We start from the raw sequence: 18219 nt of genomic DNA, 5'->3' as shown, positions 1-18219 counted from the left end.
CTTATGCACGAACACCTTATGCATGAAGGTGGTAATTCTTCAATGGAGAATTACCACCATTCTCCCAAAAGTTCAAAACCTAACACATACATTGTTTCATTTGTCAACTCAAAACATCTGCTAAGAGAATACATTTCTTTTTTTATATAATGTGTTAAAGATTTTATTTATTTATTTTTTAGAGAGAGCAGGGAGAAAGAGAGGGAGAGAAACATCAGTGAGGGAGAGATACATTAATCAGTTGTCTCTTGCACGCCCCCAACTGGGAACCTGGCCTGCAACCCAGGCGTGTGCCCTGACCAGGAATCGAACCGGTGACCCTTCAGTTTGCAGGCTGGTGCTCAATTGACAGCCATACCAGCCAGGACGAGAACACATTTCTCAAATCCGGCCCATTCTATCCATTCCATCCATTCCCAGGTTAATACCTTTTACGCAAACCTTTATTCAATTCAGTATCATATCTGGAACTGTAGAGAAAAGAAACTAAAAGAATCCTTACCCTAGAGGGGACTACAGTCTATGTGGAAAGACAAGGCACATACATATTAAATGCCCACATGGTGGTAAAGATTTTTAGAGAAGTAAATGAACTCAAAAAAGAAATTTAAGCTGGGCCTTAAAGGATGAGTAGGACTTTGACAGACAGAGGAGGAGGGCACTGTAGACAAGGGGGAAAGTATGAATAAAGGTAATGAGATGGAAATGAGTAAGAATTTCCTGTATATCCACGCCTCCTAAGATAGCATCTACTTCCTGCCCTTTCTCTTAGAACTCCCCCGCCCCACCCTCACCATCTATTAAATATATACACACATGGACATGAAGTAAAGTCAGGTTGATTTAAACCTACAGTTCTTAACTGCCTCTTAAATTAAACTCGAACTCCTCAGCCTCTCTACTCTTTCTAAATCTTCCAATTGACTCTCCTCTACTACACTCACTTCTTCGTACTACTTGACTCACCACTTCAGCCAAGGAAGTCGACTTGCTATTTGCCTTCCTACAGGATGCTTAGGTTATAAGCACCCACTCAAGAAAAATCCTCTGATTAATACTCTCCAATAATAATCATCCAAGAAGCCTACACCTTTTATCCTTTATGGGTCAGATCCTGTGTCATATTATAATCCACAACTTTTTTCCCCCAACACGTCTCCCCAATTCCTAACAAAGTATTGTACACACAATAGACACTCAAATATTTCAATGTGACACGCGTGGCAAATTTAAACAGCAGGGCAGAGAGGAATAGAAATATATGATTTCCTGCAGCGTAGCTGTATAAGTGAGGCGAGTGACAGGAATAATTAACATAACAGTAACACGTGCTGTCAGGATGCGGGTAACTCTCAGTGCCGTGCATCCACTAACAAATCAGAAGCAATGGTTCAACAACCTATAGTCTCAGAAACAGGGCTCCTTAGAGAAACTCAGGATTACAGAGAGCCATTTTACAAAGGACAATTTTACACATAATTCATAAAAGGGATTGCCAGGTAGGGACAGCGCTAGTGAGCCATCCTGTGAAAAATTACCAGCTACAATAGCACCTTCAAATAGGATGGACTAAAATTTTAGTGAAATTATTTATTAAATCATCCATCATTACAAGAGACAATTCAGAATGCAAAAATATGAAACAGTTGTCTTAAAAAGTAATTTCTATATTCAAGTCACAGAATAACTTATAAATTGATATACCATTAACTTAAAAAGATAAACACTACTGAAAAACAGGTTACCAAGAACACTACACCTTAGCCCTGGCTGGTGTGGCTCAGTGGATTGGGTGTTGGCCTGCAAACCAAAGGGTCACTGGTTCGATTCCCAGGCAGGGTACATGCCTGGGTCGTGGGCCAGGTCTCCAGTACGGGGTGCATGGCAACCACACATTGATAAGTTTCTCGCCCTCTCTTTCTCCCTTTCTTCCCCTCTCTCTAAAAATAAATAAAATATTTTTTAAGAAACACTACCTTAACACTTTTTCACTGCTGCAAAACCAAAATACCCTGAGTTTCTTTAACTATTTTTCATAGAATGCAAACTACATCTATAATTCAGGCCAACAACGCACTGCCAGCAAGAGCACAAATTAGGAACAGACTCAAGATTTTGCCGGCACCAAACTGCCATTGGCATTTGACAGTAAATCGAGTTAAGACTAGATATCCTGAAATACATTAAAACATGCTCGCTATGGTATATTTAGGGTAAATCAAGGCAGTTTGCACAATGCCTTTTTCATTCTTACTGGTAAAGACAGAGAAATAAAACAGCACTTTCCACTAGTAGAAACAGAACCAGATGGGGATGCATAGCTATGTGATGCCTGCCCATGATTTATTTTAGTACTATATTCTTTGGAAGGACGTAATGATAAGCTTCCTCTTAACAGCTTAGGTATTGGAAACCATGCTTCTGTCTCCCACTTCAGTTTTCCCTCCTCATCACAGTCCTCTGGTGTGGCATACTGTGAGCAGCAACGACCGCCCTGCTCCACACGGAGGTAACTGGAAACCTGAGCCAAGGGGATCAGTTCAAGATGTTTGGAGCCACAGCTATGTAAGAGGGCACGAGTGAGCTTCCACTCAGTCAGCAAGTGAAGGGTGAAACCAACCCTGATTAATCAAGGGCAAGAATTTAACTGTGACAACCAAGTGCACAAGTGAGCCCCGAGCCCTGCGAGAACAGGGTCCAGGCCCCAGTGGCAGTGCATACAACAGGGTTCTCTAAAACATCCTGTTGGTAACTAGCTGCATAGTACTGTAATACAAATTAGAAAATGCACTCAAATTTACATATACAGGGGCCAGCACAAATAATGCCCCTCTTTTATTACAAAATCTGTTATTACAAAATCATAAGCATGTCATTTTGTAACATAACAGTATCACATTCAAGTACACCAAATGACATTTTAGGTGAAATGTTCCAATTGAAACTATAAATGATTACACCCACACTGAAGCAGGCCGTACTTCTGCCAGACCCTGGATATACATTCGGTATCTCTGAAAAATATATAAGAAATTGGTTTCTTGGCTACCTCCAAGAAGGAGGATAGCTGGGAGACTGTTCACTGTATCCATACAAAAAGCAATGAATAAAAAAATTTTGCCCTGGCCAGTGTGGCTCAGTTGGTTGGAGCGTGTTCCTGGAAAGGATGAAGATTCATTTCCCGGTCAGGGTACATGCCTAGGTTGAGGGTTTGGTCCCTGTCGGGGCATGTGCTAGAGGCAGCTGACCCATGTTTTTCTCTCACACTGACCTTTCTCTCCCTCTATCTCTCTCTAAGATCAATAAGCATGTCCCCAGGTGAGGATAACAATTTTTTTTAATTTACACTCTCAAAATTAACTGAAAAGTCCTGGCTGGTGTAGCTCAGGGAATTGAGTGCTGGCCTGCGAACCAAAGGGTAGTCGGTTTGATTACCGGTCAGGGCACATGCCCGGGTTGTGGGCCAGGTCCCCAGTAGGGGGTGCGTGAGAGGCAACCACACATTGATATTTCTCTCCCTCTCTTTCTCCCCCAGTCCCCCTCTCTCTAAAAATAAAATCTTTTTTTAAAATGTTCACTTTCAGCAGAGCTGAAAAAAATTAACTGAAAAAATAATTGTTAATAGATGTCATGAGAAAAAGTGATCTCAGATCTTTGCGCAAACGACTGTGTCAAGCTTCAGTTTCCTAACCTATAAAATAGGAAATAGGGATTAAGGGAGAGCAGGAAATGATGGTTTTCAAACTGTGCTGGGGGCTGCCTTGAGAGGTACATGCCCTCTGGACACGTCATCCCCATTTTGTCTTTTATTTCTTCTGTCTTGGATGTTTGCTTTCCAGCTATTTGGGCTCAGGTTTTAATACCCCCTTCATTATTACTAGCTGTGTGATCCCCTCTAAATTACATAACCCGTGAGTCTGGTTTTTTTAATTGGTAAAATTAAAAAATAATAATTGAAAATAATAGCACCTATTTTAAAAGCTTGTTGTGAGCATTAAGACCAACATCTGAAGCAACTGCCCTAGTGCCTTGAGCAGAAAGTATACTTTCAATAAAATGGGAGCAGTAACAGCTCATTAGTAAGCAATTCCAGGGTTGCTACAAAAGTAAATGTTGACAACATAGCCTGGGAATGTATTCTTACGTTTTTCGGGATTCCTTTCATCCCTCTCTTTCTCTCTTACCTTTTTAGTTTCAATCTATCTTATCCCTAACCACATCAAAAGCTGTGAGGTAAAGTTTTACTCTCTGTGTGTCTTTCAGAGACTCTGACACAATGTAAACTTAATGCCTGCCAGCTTGCGCCCCTGTTACTCTAGAAACCATTTGCAATTTTGACCAAAAAAAAAAAACAAGTTAAGAATGATTCAAAAGCTTGATGTGGATACTATCACTACTACCACTTCTAGTTATGTTGAAAGAAAACGGAATTTTGAGGAACAAATTGTGCAGCCGAATTTTCTTGTCACTGATCCATATATCGTCATCTTGTTTCAACTGTTTTATATTACAGGGTCAGGCAGGCCCTTCATCCGCCGTTCCTTGAAAACCAATTACCTGTTGCAAACACCTACCAGTGTGTATCCAAATTTAATCAAAACGGCCCCCAAAACGTCATGTGTTCTGTACTTTCACAGGTATATAAAAACATAGACAGTTTCTTGCAAGAGAATAATTTTTATGTTTTCGAGTAGAACTTGCTAGATCAAACAAATTTTTAAAAACATGCTTTGTTTGTTTTTAAACGTGCTTTGAAACAAACATTTGTAAACTCTTTATTCCATGTCTGAAATATCAAACTATGCTTCTTTATGGGCTTTTATGAAGGGCAAATAATAATAACTACTAAAATTGTACTCACAGGATTGTACTGAAGAGCAGAGACGTAAGCTTGTACTGCCCCTTCCATGTCACCTGCTGCGACCAATGCGGCTGCCAGGTTGATATAACCATCGATGAAATCTGGCTTGAGACGCAATGCATGCCGGTAATGCTCAATTGCTTCTTGCAACTGTCCTCTTTCCTTGTACACATTCCCCAAATTCGAATAGGCTTCTGCCAGAAGGGGGTTCTGTTTAATTGCCAGAGTGCTAAAGTGAGCAGATCTGGAAAAGGCGAAAAGTGTTGATGCAGGTGTACGCATGACCCTGTGCTATTGCTAATTATGTAACAATCACATCATCTTTTAGCCCTGGCTGGTGTGGCTGAGTGGACTGAGTGCCGGCCTGCGGAAAAAAGGGTCGCCAGTTTAATTCCGGGTCAGGGCACATGCCTGGGTTGCGGGCCAGGTCCCCAGTAGGGGGCACAGAAGACACAACCACACATTGATGTTTCTCTCCCTGTGTTTCTCCCTCCCTTCCCCTCTCTGACAATAAATTAATAAATATCTTTATTTAAAAAATTATCTTTTAACTAGTGCACAGGAAACATTTTGGAAATGAAGTTTTTCAAAAGTGGAGGTAGTGCACATTTCAAAATGGAACACTCTTTTTCCTTCTGAGATAAAATTCTTACTAGTCTTAGTACCAAAGTGCCGCATTGTAAACTATGATCGTTAAGATCAAGAAGGAAAGCGCTATGGGTGTGAGTCTCACTTTCCATTTGTTGGTAAGACTGAGTGACGCACATCTTTAAAATGCCTACATAAACCAGAGTGACAACTGATTAAAAGGATAAGAACAGAGACTCTGCCCCTTTTGATTAATTGAACTGATTTGCTAAAAGTAGCATAGCATAATGCAATGACAGTCTTTGCAACTAGAATCACATATGCACCGCTTACCACAGCGCACACACCATTATTTGTGAGTATTCTGTCCCTCAAAATGACACGTCTTAGAAAGGTGAGACTGGATGCTCACATGTTGTTTATACTAAGAATATTTATTACCTGAACAGAGTTAAGCGGCAGACTGAGATGGAAAAATCTAGAAAAGGTCCCCACTCGTACTGATAACATCACCATCACCACCACCACCACCACCACAAAAAGAGGGAGAAAAACTGGCAGCTGGGCACGTCACAAGTGGACAAGACAGCAGATGTGCGTTGGTGGCTTGGGTGAAACCCATTGGAAACATTTCAAGTTCAAATATTTAAGTATCATTTTCAAGCTCAGCATCCAGAGGCAGCAATCACCAGAAGGAACCCCCACATCTCCTACCTGTCCAGCCTTCGACACTGGAAGTGTATAGACGAAAGTAATAAAAGCACACCAGTATTGTCTGGCTCTTGTCTCCAGAGCTGCATGCAGTGTCTTTCAGCTGCCTCAAAATCTCCTGCCTGATACTCTCGATGTGCCAACTCAGCTAACCCTTGGAAGGAAAGCATACGTTTCGTTGGTTCTGGAGAGTCATCAAAACATTTGAGGGAAGGAGGGGGGAAAACAAAAAGTTAGAAATGCAAACAAAAAAATGTAAAAACATGGCATTTTAAACTTAAAGATGAAAACGCTTGAAACTATGTAAAGCACTAGAGTGTTCTGCACATTATTTATAACCCCCCAGTTAACATCAGGTGCAGAATTGGCATTTTTAGAATTGATCCATCAACTTTGTTTCCCAGAGTAGCTAGAAATAGTTGCTTTCAAATAAGATTACATTTTATGACCATAAATACTTGTATTTACATTATAAATGAAAAGTAACATCTAAAAGCTCATTAAACATTACTCCTTATAGTTAACATATTGAAACAAAATATAAAACGTGATTTGCAAGATCACAAATGTTTAAGGATGTCAGAATAAACTACTGGGAAACTTAATACTTTGTCCCATGTTTTAGGTTGGTTTTGGGGGGAGGGGCGGGTGAGGAGGAGCGGTGTACTGGTAACAATCTCTCTCTTAACCTAGGTGAGAACACAAGACATTTTTAACTGAAAAATCTGTTGACGCTTTTGTTTATCTCACAAATTAATCTGTTTACATTAAGGGCAACAGTAGAAACAAGGAGCTATTTTTAAAGCAGCTGATAAACAAGATGAATTCATCTGTCAAGAGCCAAAATACTTACAGGGGTCATCAAACGTTTCAAATAAAGACTCAAGATTATATTGCTTCTCTGCCATCCCAAATTTACAAAGAAAGCAAATTCGCTAAATCCCACCGACGCTGGTTTAACATTGGCATTTGCCAAAGAGCTCTGAAACTGACTAGAGCATTAAGCCCATATAAACCAAACGGTCACGTATAACTGCAATGGCTTTTTAATAAAAGAATGTGAAAACACTAAAATATAAAGTCATTTGATTCAGTGCAACAGAATGAATAATAAATGAAAGCACTTTGCTGTGTCTAAGTTAGTTAACTCAGATACATAAAGATAAAGGGGGAGAGGGAGAACAGGTAACTACAACACACGTAAGTGTGAACTGTTACTTTAAACAATGATACATTATTGGAATTTCATTACATGGTTGCAATCGCAAACCATGTACAAAGTACTTAAAATTTTACCAAGGGCACAGTGACCAGCTCATGCTTGGGTCAAGCTCCCCAATCATTAGACCTGGCAAGTGATCTGTATACTCAGGAAAGCAAAGTAAATTTCCTGAACAGAATACATAGCTGACCGATAGTACACAAGCAGAAAGGTTTGCATCCAAATCTGGAGGAGGTTATATCTCTAACAGAAACTAGAAAAAGTATGTTTTAGGCAAGTCTCTAGAACTTCTTAGCTCCTTATTTTAACACATTGCTTTATCAACTTTTCAAAGCCACTTATCTGTTTCAACACTTGAAATGACAACTCCCTCAAATAGAATAACACACATGAAAAAGGGCAAGCTAGTACAAACTTCAAATCCCAAAAAAATCCCTGGGAGGGAGGGGAACACTAATTGTTAAGCCCATTGCGTACAATCCTGGATAAAATAGGACTGAAGAGTCACCTATTACTTCGCAACGTCCAAAAACAATACATAAAACCCGGGACAGATCTCAACTGAGAATCAACAACAAAAAAGAATCTCACGGGAAACCTTAGAAGTGTAGCCCAAACTGCCCCCCCTCACGCCCCAAATAGCCTCAATAGGGAAAGGCAGCTGAAGGACACTCCTATAATTTGGTTGTTTTCTTATTTTTAGTACCAAATGCTGTTGACTGAATGGTCTAAAAGGGCAACCGCCTTGCACTTGTGCAGCCAACACTCCAGTTGCTTTACAAACTCTTCAAGCAAGGATGAAAACTTAAATAAAAATACACGTCCTATGAATAAAGAGATACTGAGCTCAAGAATGGGGATGGAAGACCCAGAGGCGGCGGCGGATGAATACAAGGAGAAAGTAGCACAAAGCAACTATCCGGCCCCGCAGGGTGGCCAACGCACTGGCACTGGCACTGGCACTGGCACCGGCACTGGCACCGGCACCGGCACCAGGGTGGTTTCTCCCAAAAGGTAGGAAGTGGACCGCTAGACTGGCGACCTCGCAAAGGAAAGGGTGTGGTTCCCCGCGGGAGGGGAGGGAGGGCCGGGTGGGAAATCCAGGCTGGGTGGAATTGGGCGCTGGCAAAAGGAACCCCTGGAAATTTCCAATCTAAACTGGGGCTGCTCAACCGAAGGAACACACTAGCAAAGCGCTGCCCGGCAGGGTGCTGCTCGATACCCCGTCGTCTCGAGGAGACTTGTAGCACACCGAGGAGCTTTAGCTCATCCTTGGGTGATGCAAAGTGAGGATATGAGTACATCGGAATGGCACCCCCGCCCTAGATTGACAGAGGACCAAATCGGGCTAAGGAGAAAGGGCTGGAGGGGGTGATGAAGTAGGGGATGAAAGGGGGTAAGAGGAGGGGCGGGGAGCTGAATTAGGGGAGAAAACGGTAGCGGAGGAGAGTGAAAGGACAGGGATTCCAACGCAGTCCATTCCGAAACATTCTAAGCGTGCGCAGGTGACAGAAGCGTCCCGAGCGAGTGGGAAGCTAGTGCATTTGTGAGACTTAAACAAAGCAAGAAAGGAAGCAAAAAGCAAAGAAGAGGAAATGTTTGCAGAACAGACGACTGTGCAAAACCCGATCAGATGCCTATAGACGACGGAAAGCTCAGCGATGCCACTGATGTCATGGTGATGGCTGGAGGGAAGGTAGGGGGTGATGCAAGGCAGAGGACGGCGCGAGACCCCAAGGGGGCGTCTGCCAAGGTAAAAGGGACACCGATACCTGTGCTGTCGGCCACGTTGCCCACGGAAGACGCCATCTGGATCTTCTTAAGGGAGAGCGAGAAGGGAGTGATTGAGTCCTGCTGTGCCGCCACTACTTGCAAGAACGTTTCGAGAGGTAGCAATGGGAGGGCAGCGGCCGTACCACTACTCTGGCAGGCTTGAGCGGCGGCAGCACTTATAGGGTTCGAACCTTAGGATTTCTGGCTGCCCATCTACCTCTCACAGTCTTGAAATGGCGGCGACGGCTCCTCCGCCGAAACAACACGGGCCGGAACTACTTTCTCTTACAATCAAGTACCAGCGCGGAAGGAGCGCGACGACACTCCACATATAAAATGACTATGATCTCTTGGGTAACCTTCCGCGCAGGGCCCATTGCGACAAACAGGATTGTGTCCAAGGAGCAATGGAGTAATACTGTCAACCTGGCTTTGGGGTTAGGGCACTGTCTGGGGTAGGAGTGTCCAAGTTTTTCTGGGGTTTTTTGTTTGTTTTTTAAGAGGCGGAAGGTTGAAAAGAAATTGACACACGTGACCAACACATTTTTACCCAAGTGGTGTAGTCTATTACCTAACCAAGAACGTAGATGTTAACATAAATGCCAAAGGCATCTACAAAAGTTTAATCAACTTTATTCCTACAAAAGAGGATAGTTGCAAGGCTGATCGGGTCAATTCTGAGCAAGTAAATTTAAAATGGTTATATTTCAAAGACTGAACTGCTTGAAAAGGTGGGGGAGAAGGTTCCAATTTGAACACGTCTTAATTCTGACTTCAGTCATTGATTTAAGCACTTTGATGAAAAAGAGTGGTCCTTTCACAAAGCCAAACGTACTGAAATGTCTCAGATTTTGACTATTCGGCCCAAAACCTCAAAATCGTTTCGGTATTCAGATCCTTCTCACAGTATCACGGCAAACGCTTCCTAATTCATGGACATTGTGAGAATTTGCACTCCAAAGGCAGCCATAAAAATGTTAAAGGTAATTAGCATTCGTCGAAAACCATGACTTTCTTCTGAGTAATGACTTCATTTTCATCAAATAGATTTGCAAATCCTCACAATTGGTGATTTCACTTCGCTCAAGGCAATGCAACAATGGTAAATGAATTCACTTGCCGGTCTGCCTAAACCACGCCTCTAGACTGAATCGCAATTGCCTGCACTTCCGTGAACAAATTAGTTGTTATGATCCTCCTGCAATTTCAAGTCCACTGTGTAGACATTTTGTCACATTAGTATTTATACCTCATCCCTTGTTCCAGAATGGTTTAAGGTAGCTTGCCACATCATCAACAAAGTATTATAAAGGACGTTTTATTTCAAAAAGTCCTTGATCTAGGAAAACAGGTCAGTGACTATTCCAAACGTTTTTATACTACCTAGCCGTGTGACCACATTATAAAAAACCTAAGTCTTTAAATTGTGCTTTAATTTGTTTGAGATAGTTCATAAACTGTTAATCATGCATATGAGCACAGAGAAAACTGCTAATATTGACGTTTTCCCCATCACATGCACTAACTCTCCTGGAAATTGGGTACTAACCTCTTGTCTTAATTTTATTTAACTGGTAAAGCATTTCCCACTCCCCTTTCGTAAGTGCCCCATGTGTGGTGAATAAACTCGGCTTTTCTTTTAGAATAGACTTCTCAGATTCCACTGGCAGATGTTTAGGCCATACTGATTAGCGGGGCTAGCTAATTAAGTTAAAAATCTTGTTGTTAAATACCAGGTCCTGTTCCCAGTCAGGCAGGCTATTTGGGTCCTCCATGCTTGTGGTCCTTACCCTGAGAGAAGAGTCGGAGGATGTTATGACACGTATTGCTGCCGCGCAAGCTGGGTGGTGGGACTCACAGTGGGTTAATAACGGAGAGCCCCCTTGGAGTCTCAAGAACCACCTCCAGGTCCCATCCACGAAGAGCACCTGGATCGTTTAGTTAGTAAGAGTTACTTTAGCCAATCAAGTAACATTTGCATCTATATGTGCAAGGCACTGCGGGGGTTTAGAAAAATCAAAGAGGAGATCTTTGCCCTCTAGGAAGTTGAAGCCTAATTAGGTACAAAAAGCCACTAGAGCATAAAACAGACGAATATCATTTAGGTGGTGAAATACGTTACTGCCTATAAATATCTAGGGCCGAGAGGGAACAGTCACGTCAGTCTGGAGGAGGGTGACGAAGAAGGCCTGACCTGAGCGTTGAAGGAGACGCTTTTGTGTGTCGTGCTGTGTGTTGTGTGACGCTTTTTGTGTGACGCGATTGTTTATCCCCCTCCGTTTTACGTGCAGCAAGTCTAAATTCAGAATCATTTGAAGTCAAATCAGCCGATTCTTCAATCCCAGTTCCAAAGTTTGCTACAGTAATCACACCGCTAGTGGTGTATTCATTTTCTGTTACTGTGTAACAAATTACCGCACTATTAGAGGCTTTAAACAGCTCCCATTCGGCAGAGTCGCGCAGCAGTCACGCTCTCGCTGGGCAAGTGAGCGAGCGAGGGAGCGTGGACAAGCTCTGGCCGCTGTCGCCGCCGCCGCCGCCGCCGCCGCCGCCGCCGTTGCCGTTGCCAGTGCCGCCGCCGTTGCCGCCGCCGCTGCTGGCAGCGGCGCCGGCGGAACATGGCTGCGAAGGTTAAATGAAACTGGGAAAATACGTGCATGTAGCACCGCAGTCTCTCCGGATGTTCGGGGCTAATATTCCAGAGAGACGCGTGCCCCCGGATTAGGTACCTAAGCTTAACGAGGAAAATTAGACCTCAAACCTTCCTGAAATCTTTGAGCCTGAATAAAAGTAAAGAACAAACGGATTTCATGGTAGTGCAACAATCATCACTAGCCAGTGAATTTGGGGGTGATCTCGATTCCTTATTTGGTAGCTGCTATGGTAAATATATGGCCAGCTGTGACATCCACAGTGAAGATGAAAAAGGTGGAAAATAAGATCAAAGAGTGACAGCCTAACGGGTGTATTTAAAAGGCGGCTTTCTGCAGAACAAAAGCAGAAACGCAAGCGGAGCAGCACCCTCCGGGAGCTCTGCCAGATGGGAATAGCTTTCCTCTCTGGGCACCAATACTCTTTCAAGATGTGAAAGCTCAAAGCTCACTAAGGCCATCACAATCATCACTAGCGTCCTACCCCTTGGCCTCTTGACCTATGAGGAGGCGAGTATCAGAATGGAGGAGGTGAGACAAAGCCTTGCTCAATGTTTCCAAACCAAGTCCAACACACAATGATGTTAGAAAACATTGTTGCCATCTTCACCTGAAACGGAGTGCCAAGAACCAAGTTCATTCAGGACTTCAGGATCTCAGAATGGAGACTCGCATCTTCTCCGCGATGAACACGTGCTGGAGTTCTCGGACTTCGCCTCAAGACTGCGTTTGGCATTCTGGGCAGGCAGAGGAGGCCATGTAGCCTTTGGATCATCCAGCTATTTCCGGACAGCTGCTGCCGTGGAAGTTTTTGCAGTTGCTTCTCAAGTTGCAGAGGACTCTTTCTCCAAAACAATAATCTGGTAGACAGGACCTAGTCGTTTCCCCAGATATCTTCATGGATCACTCCATGGCTTGTTCATTGGCATCACACATGTCACATTCCAGAGCCCAAGGGCGAGTCACGATGATGTCCCTCCACATTCTCCATTGCCACCTCCAATGCAGAATTATAAAATCCAAAGGCACCTCAGTGGGCTCACAAGCAGCAAAGATGACCATGTGACAGAAAGCATGTGCTACCATTTACATTTTTATCCTGACTCTGCTCCGGGGTTGCAAGAGTTTGACTCAGTGGAAAGTAGCAGTCATGGGGTTGTGACAAGCTTTGCGGGGGAGCTGAAAAAAACTTACAGAATAAGAACAGTACTAGACACCAACCACATTACATGCTGGGAGGTGGGGAGGTAGCTAGTAATTGTACCAAATGGTTCATTTTTTGTTCAGGATAATTCTAATGACTATTATCCTTTAACCTCGAACTTTCACTCCCATGATAAAATGCTTCACACTACATTGAGCACTCAGAGGGTAGCTTCTAGTCCTGGCTGGTGTGGCTCAGTGGATTGACTGCCAGTCTGTGAACCAAAAGCTTGCAGTTCAGTTCTCAGTCAGAACACATGCCTGGGTTGTGGACCAGGTCCCCAGTTGGGAGTACGTGAGGGGCAATGACACATTGATGTTTCTCTCTTTCTCCCTCCTTTCCCCTCTCTCTAAAAATAAATAAGTGAAATCTTTTTTAAAAAATGGTAGGTTCCACGTTTGTGAACAACCAGAAGTGGATGGAAAATTCATTCATCGACTTAAACATCTAACCAGGGACTCTGAAACTGGAGTTTTTGTTCTGTAAGGTCTCAGTCGCCTGCATCTGCCATTTACCAATGGAGTATCACCAGCGTTCAAACAGGTGCCATCTTTGCAGGACCTGCGTGCTTATGCTGAGCGGCAGGAAACCAGAATAGACATTTCCAAGATGGCCTTTGCCAAACAATATGAAGGACCCACAGCCGTATTTGAAAGATTAGGAGAACCCTGCATCTTGCACTCTGGCTTCAAGAAAAACAGATCAAATGTAGTTTACAAACTTTTATTGCCATGACCATCTCCTGCTGCCATAACTGTCTCAGTTTTACGTGAAAAGAGCAATTAGTTCCCTTAGAGGTGGCGGAGAGGCAACAAAGTGTCGTGAGTGTCTCCTCTGAAGGAAAGTGTTCAGACTTTAGAAGTGTGAATTCTCTTCCATCATATACCAAATAATCACAATGTGAGTTGTATCACATTCTTCTTACCTTCCCCAAGTCCTTTTCTGCTTTGCACTGTGAGTTTTATGCATGGAGAGCATATTTCATGTGTATTCAACTTAAAGTTGAACAAAACCTTTAAAATAAAAATTACTGTCTTTCGATGGCTTTTTTTCCAAGATAATGTTGAAGAAACATACCCATGTGATAAGATGCAGAATTTATATATACACTGAAAATGATTTTTTTCAATGATTTCAAATCTCCTAACTTTAGAAATATTTAGAATTATGAGTTGATGTAATCTTAGGTAATAGGATGCAGATCTGCAACGTGTCTTTTTCAATAGCCTTTTCTAAATTATTTTTAAGGTTGTGCTGATATTTTTGTTGTAACAAGTTGAATTTTTCTGTTGCCTTCATTTTTATCTAGTGGTTGGAATGCATATATTTTAAAGATTTTATGTATTTATTTATTTTCACAGAGAGGGGAAGGGAAGGAGGAAGAGAGGGAGAGAAACATCAATGTGTGGTTGCCTCTCGCATGCCCCCCACCAGGGACCTGGCCTGCAACCCAGGCATGTGCCCTGACTGGGAATCGAACCGGCAACCATTTCCTTCACAGGCTGGCGCTCAGTCCACTGAGCCACCCCAGCCAGAGCATGGTTTGTATATTTTTTAAATGGCCTTAGGTAATAAAATCGTAAATATGTGTATACCACCGATTTTGAAATTGTTGCCTTTTATGTCATTACACTACAATACAAATTGGCATAACATATAAAAGCCTATGGAACTGGCACTATGATTAAAGAAATATTACACAATCTTACATTCCTATGATACCAATTTTTGTGTTATCTATACTTTCCTTTGGCAAATGTTTTATCTCAACTTCAGCTTAGTCAACATTTTCTTGGGTAGAACTTGATTGTACAACTAATTTTCACAAATGGATTGGATTCTCTCATAACAAAGTTTTGAATTGACTTACATAAAAAGAAAACAATGTTTTGCATTGGGTTTATGCTTTTTGCTAATGTAGTAACTAGTAAAATACGCCCACACCAAATACTCTAGTTAAAAAAGTGTGGAAATTGCAAAGCATTATAAAAAATTATTAAAACCATATCAGATACATGGAAGTCATGTTGCCTATGTTATATTCCACCATTTAAAAAAAATGTTGTTTATTTTTAATTTAGCTCAGTCTTGAGTAATTTGGAATCATTAATCATTTTACCTCTAATTCAGTAGTAGTCATGGGGAGGGGTGCTATACCTGATATTTTGTACTTACTTTGAAAAGGAGTGTTTAATTATTGCACAATATTGTAATATAGTTTCAAGATTGCCCTGCCCGGGAAATGCTTCCAGTTACACAGCTTTGTGGGAAAATGTTTCTTTCTAAAATGATACATATAAGTTCAGATGTTTCTTTGTCGCTTAGCTTTCTGTATCCTCATTTAAGCACAAGGGTAAAAGTCTGAAGTCAAAGTTATTGCCTTTGTCATTCAAACATCTGTATCCCCACTTTTTTCTGTTTTTCTTCTTAAAGCCAGAATTGAGATACTACCAAGAAAAGGTACAAAGCCATAATACAGTACAATGCATTTTGACGTAAAGGGGAAAAGGTAGTTAATTTTGGTGGATTGTTGATTGTACCTCATTGTGGTGATTCCTCTTTCACTTTTTTAAAATCATGTATATTTGTCTTTTTTAAAAGATTTTATTTATTTATTTATTCTCAGAGAGAGGGAAAGGGAGGAAGAAAGAGAGGGAGAGGAACATGGATGTGTGAGAGAGACATCAATCGTCTGCCTCTTGCATGCCCCCAGCTGGGGACCCGGCCCCCAACCCAGTCATGTGCTCTGAGTGGGAATTGAACCAGCGTCCTTTCGGTTCGCAGGCCAGTGCTCAATCCACTGAGCCACACCAGCCAGGGCCCTCTTTCACTTTCTGATAACGTTTTCACCTGGTAAGATGGTATATGGAGAATATTGTAATAATATAACTTAAGAGTTCACCGTAAGCTGTTTGGATTAATAATTATTACAGCATTGTAAACTCATTATTAAATTAATGTAAGACATTTAAACTACCCTTTTACAAAGCTCCTTATCTTAAAACAATTTAGACTGTATCTTAGCTGAGTGAAAAGTCCTTGTGCATCTGTGGTATGTGGCAGGTAGAGTTAGAGGGTCACTATATACTGATGATAATTGTTGAAATGACTTTTCCATGTTTCTAGAAGCATTTGCGTGTACTATTTGTGAAAGCGTGGTGCTCAGAGGTCTTCGGATTGTCTGAACCCCATTTTATTGTGTGTACATAGCTTGTTCCCCACGTTTTCCTCACATGCTACCATGTGCATAAGATCTAGCTATTTAGCATCAAGTTAAGATTATTCTGAACTTCATCCAAATGTTTAAAAATGTTTATTTTGTATTGTTTTGGAGGGTGAATGTTATACTGTTCTAGTCAGAAAGCCCATTTTTGATGTGCCTTGGTATATCCATCACAGAAAATACTTTAAAGAAATACACCCTGTCATAAGGCAATCTGAAATTGTCAGGTTCTGATAGTGTATGGATAAAAATAAAAGCCCTTGTCAAGACATTAATTAAATTTGTAAACAAAAACGGGGCATTGCAATATGTTTTGTTAAACACATGAAAGGTTAACCTTATACGATAAACAGTCTGGTTGAAAATGGAAGGGGAAAAAAGAGAAATAAAACTTCATCCTCTAGTTTGATCTAAGTACATTTTGATTATATTTTTGGATTCTATAGACAATTTTGTTAAATAGGCTAATAAGGAACAATTTTCAGTTCCATAAGTAACTTCCATAAGTTTCTAAAATAAAGTGTCAGTGCACTGGCAATCACAAATTTAGTTTCTTTTAATGCTTTTTTAATCCCGTAAAGAAGGACTTCTGTTAACATCCTTTTTATTAATGAACCATGACATGGCAAAATGTGTAGTTGCTATTTCTGCAAAGTGTTATAAACTCTACATCTAGAGATGTTGAAAATTTCTTTTAAATTTTTTTTCCTTTTATTCATTAAAGAGAGAGAGACCGATCTGCTGCTCCACCCATCTGTGCATTCACTGGTTGATTCTTGTATGTGCCCTGACTGGGGAACGAACCTGCAACCTTAGCATATCAGGATGACGGTCTAACCAACTGAGCTACCCAGCCAGGGTTGAGATGATGAGAAATTCTTATAGAATTTTGCAGTAAGTATACACGTTGGGTTAAGGAAATTTTATAGTCATGTGAAAGTGTCATGAAATTAACCCTTGCAATTTAGACTGCTGTAGTTTTTCTGTATGTTTCAAGTCAAGTGTGTACCTTTTGTACTGAGAACACAGAATGAATCATCCCAAGAGCACTGATTCTAATATGTGGTTTGAATTATAAACAAATAATAGTAACTATTTGCACATTTCTGGAAATAAATTCTGTAATAATTTATATATCTGCTTCTAGATACAGTGTGTCAATAAAAATTTCAGTAAAACACACACACACAACACACGCATTTATTTTCTCACAGTTTCCATGGATTAGAAATCCAGGCACAGGTTAACTGGGTCCTCTGCTCAAGGTCTCACGGGCTAAAATGAAGGTGTTTGCTAGGCTACAAACTCATCTGAGGCTTCCAGACCTCTTCCAAACTCAGGTGGTTGTAACAGGATTTACCTCCTTGTGGTTGCAGGACTGAGGTTCCTGTATCCTTCATGGCAGTCACCTGGAGGCTGCTCTCAGCTCTCAGAGGCAACCCACATTCCTCAGCACCTGGCTCCGCTCCCTGTGTCTTCAACGTCAGCAAAGGAGATTCTCCCTCGCGGGCCAAACTCCTCTCATACTTTGAATATCACCGGAAAGAGCCCAGTCTCTCCCGCTTTTGTAAAAAAAAAAAAAAAAAGTGATTAAAAAACACACACAGAAAATTCACCACCATCTTAACTATTTGAAGTGTACAGTTCAGGAGTGTTAAGTACGTTCGCATGGTTGTGCAACAGATGTCCAGAACTTTTCATCTTGCAAAACTGAAACTTTCTATTCATTACACAACATCTCCCCATTTCCCCCTCCCCCAGCCCCCGGTAACCACTATTCTACTTTCTGTTTCTATGTACTTGATGACTTTAGATACCTCCCGTCAGTGGAATCATGCAGTATTTGTCCTTTTGTACTCGAAGAGCCAAATCCCTTTTTTAAAAAATAAAAAATTTTACTTATTTTTAGAGAGGGGAGGGGAAGGAAAGAAACACCAGTTAGTTGCTTCTTGCATGTGCCCCAACCGGGGACCTGGCCGGAACCCC

The 18219-nt window shown here is 41.6% G+C and overlaps 1 protein-coding gene, 1 long non-coding RNA gene and 1 pseudogene across 5 annotated transcripts in view; 2 read left to right on the top strand and 1 right to left on the bottom strand.

The window, feature by feature from the left end:
• OGT (O-linked N-acetylglucosamine (GlcNAc) transferase) overlaps nucleotides 1-9430 on the bottom strand; it is a 50173-nt gene extending 40743 nt beyond the window's left edge. The window contains exons 1-3 of one of the 3 annotated variants that reach the window (XR_008425973.2): nucleotides 9155-9430; nucleotides 6164-6344; nucleotides 4862-5105 (exon numbers count right to left, since the gene is read on the bottom strand). Coding sequence is in view for 2 of the 3 variants with exons in the window: in XM_024555300.4 (XP_024411068.1) it covers nucleotides 4862-5105; nucleotides 6164-6344; nucleotides 9155-9191 (462 nt within the window). In the remaining variant the exon portion in view is untranslated. The remainder of the gene's footprint in view (nucleotides 1-4861; nucleotides 5106-6163; nucleotides 6345-9154) is intronic. The other 2 variants (XM_024555300.4, XM_024555301.4) reach the window with 2 other exon arrangements.
• On the top strand, nucleotides 7742-17973 carry LOC123479221 (uncharacterized). 2 transcript variants are annotated; one of them, XR_011650782.1, is made up of 4 exons: nucleotides 7742-8396; nucleotides 14372-14551; nucleotides 16958-17127; nucleotides 17610-17973. It is a non-coding gene; the product is annotated as an uncharacterized lncRNA (long non-coding RNA). The 2 variants fall into 2 exon arrangements; XR_011650783.1 differs by lacking the exon at nucleotides 14372-14551.
• Nucleotides 12468-13218, top strand: LOC128779994 (suppressor of cytokine signaling 6-like; annotated as a pseudogene).
• Nucleotides 17974-18219: the final 246 nt, after the last annotated feature.

Source organism: Desmodus rotundus, chromosome X, assembly GCF_022682495.2.
Source record: "Desmodus rotundus isolate HL8 chromosome X, HLdesRot8A.1, whole genome shotgun sequence".
In the NCBI taxonomy this organism is placed as follows: Eukaryota; Metazoa; Chordata; class Mammalia; order Chiroptera; family Phyllostomidae; genus Desmodus; species Desmodus rotundus.
Note: the sequence above shows the minus strand (reverse complement) of the source record. Positions and strands in the feature narration are given on the sequence as shown.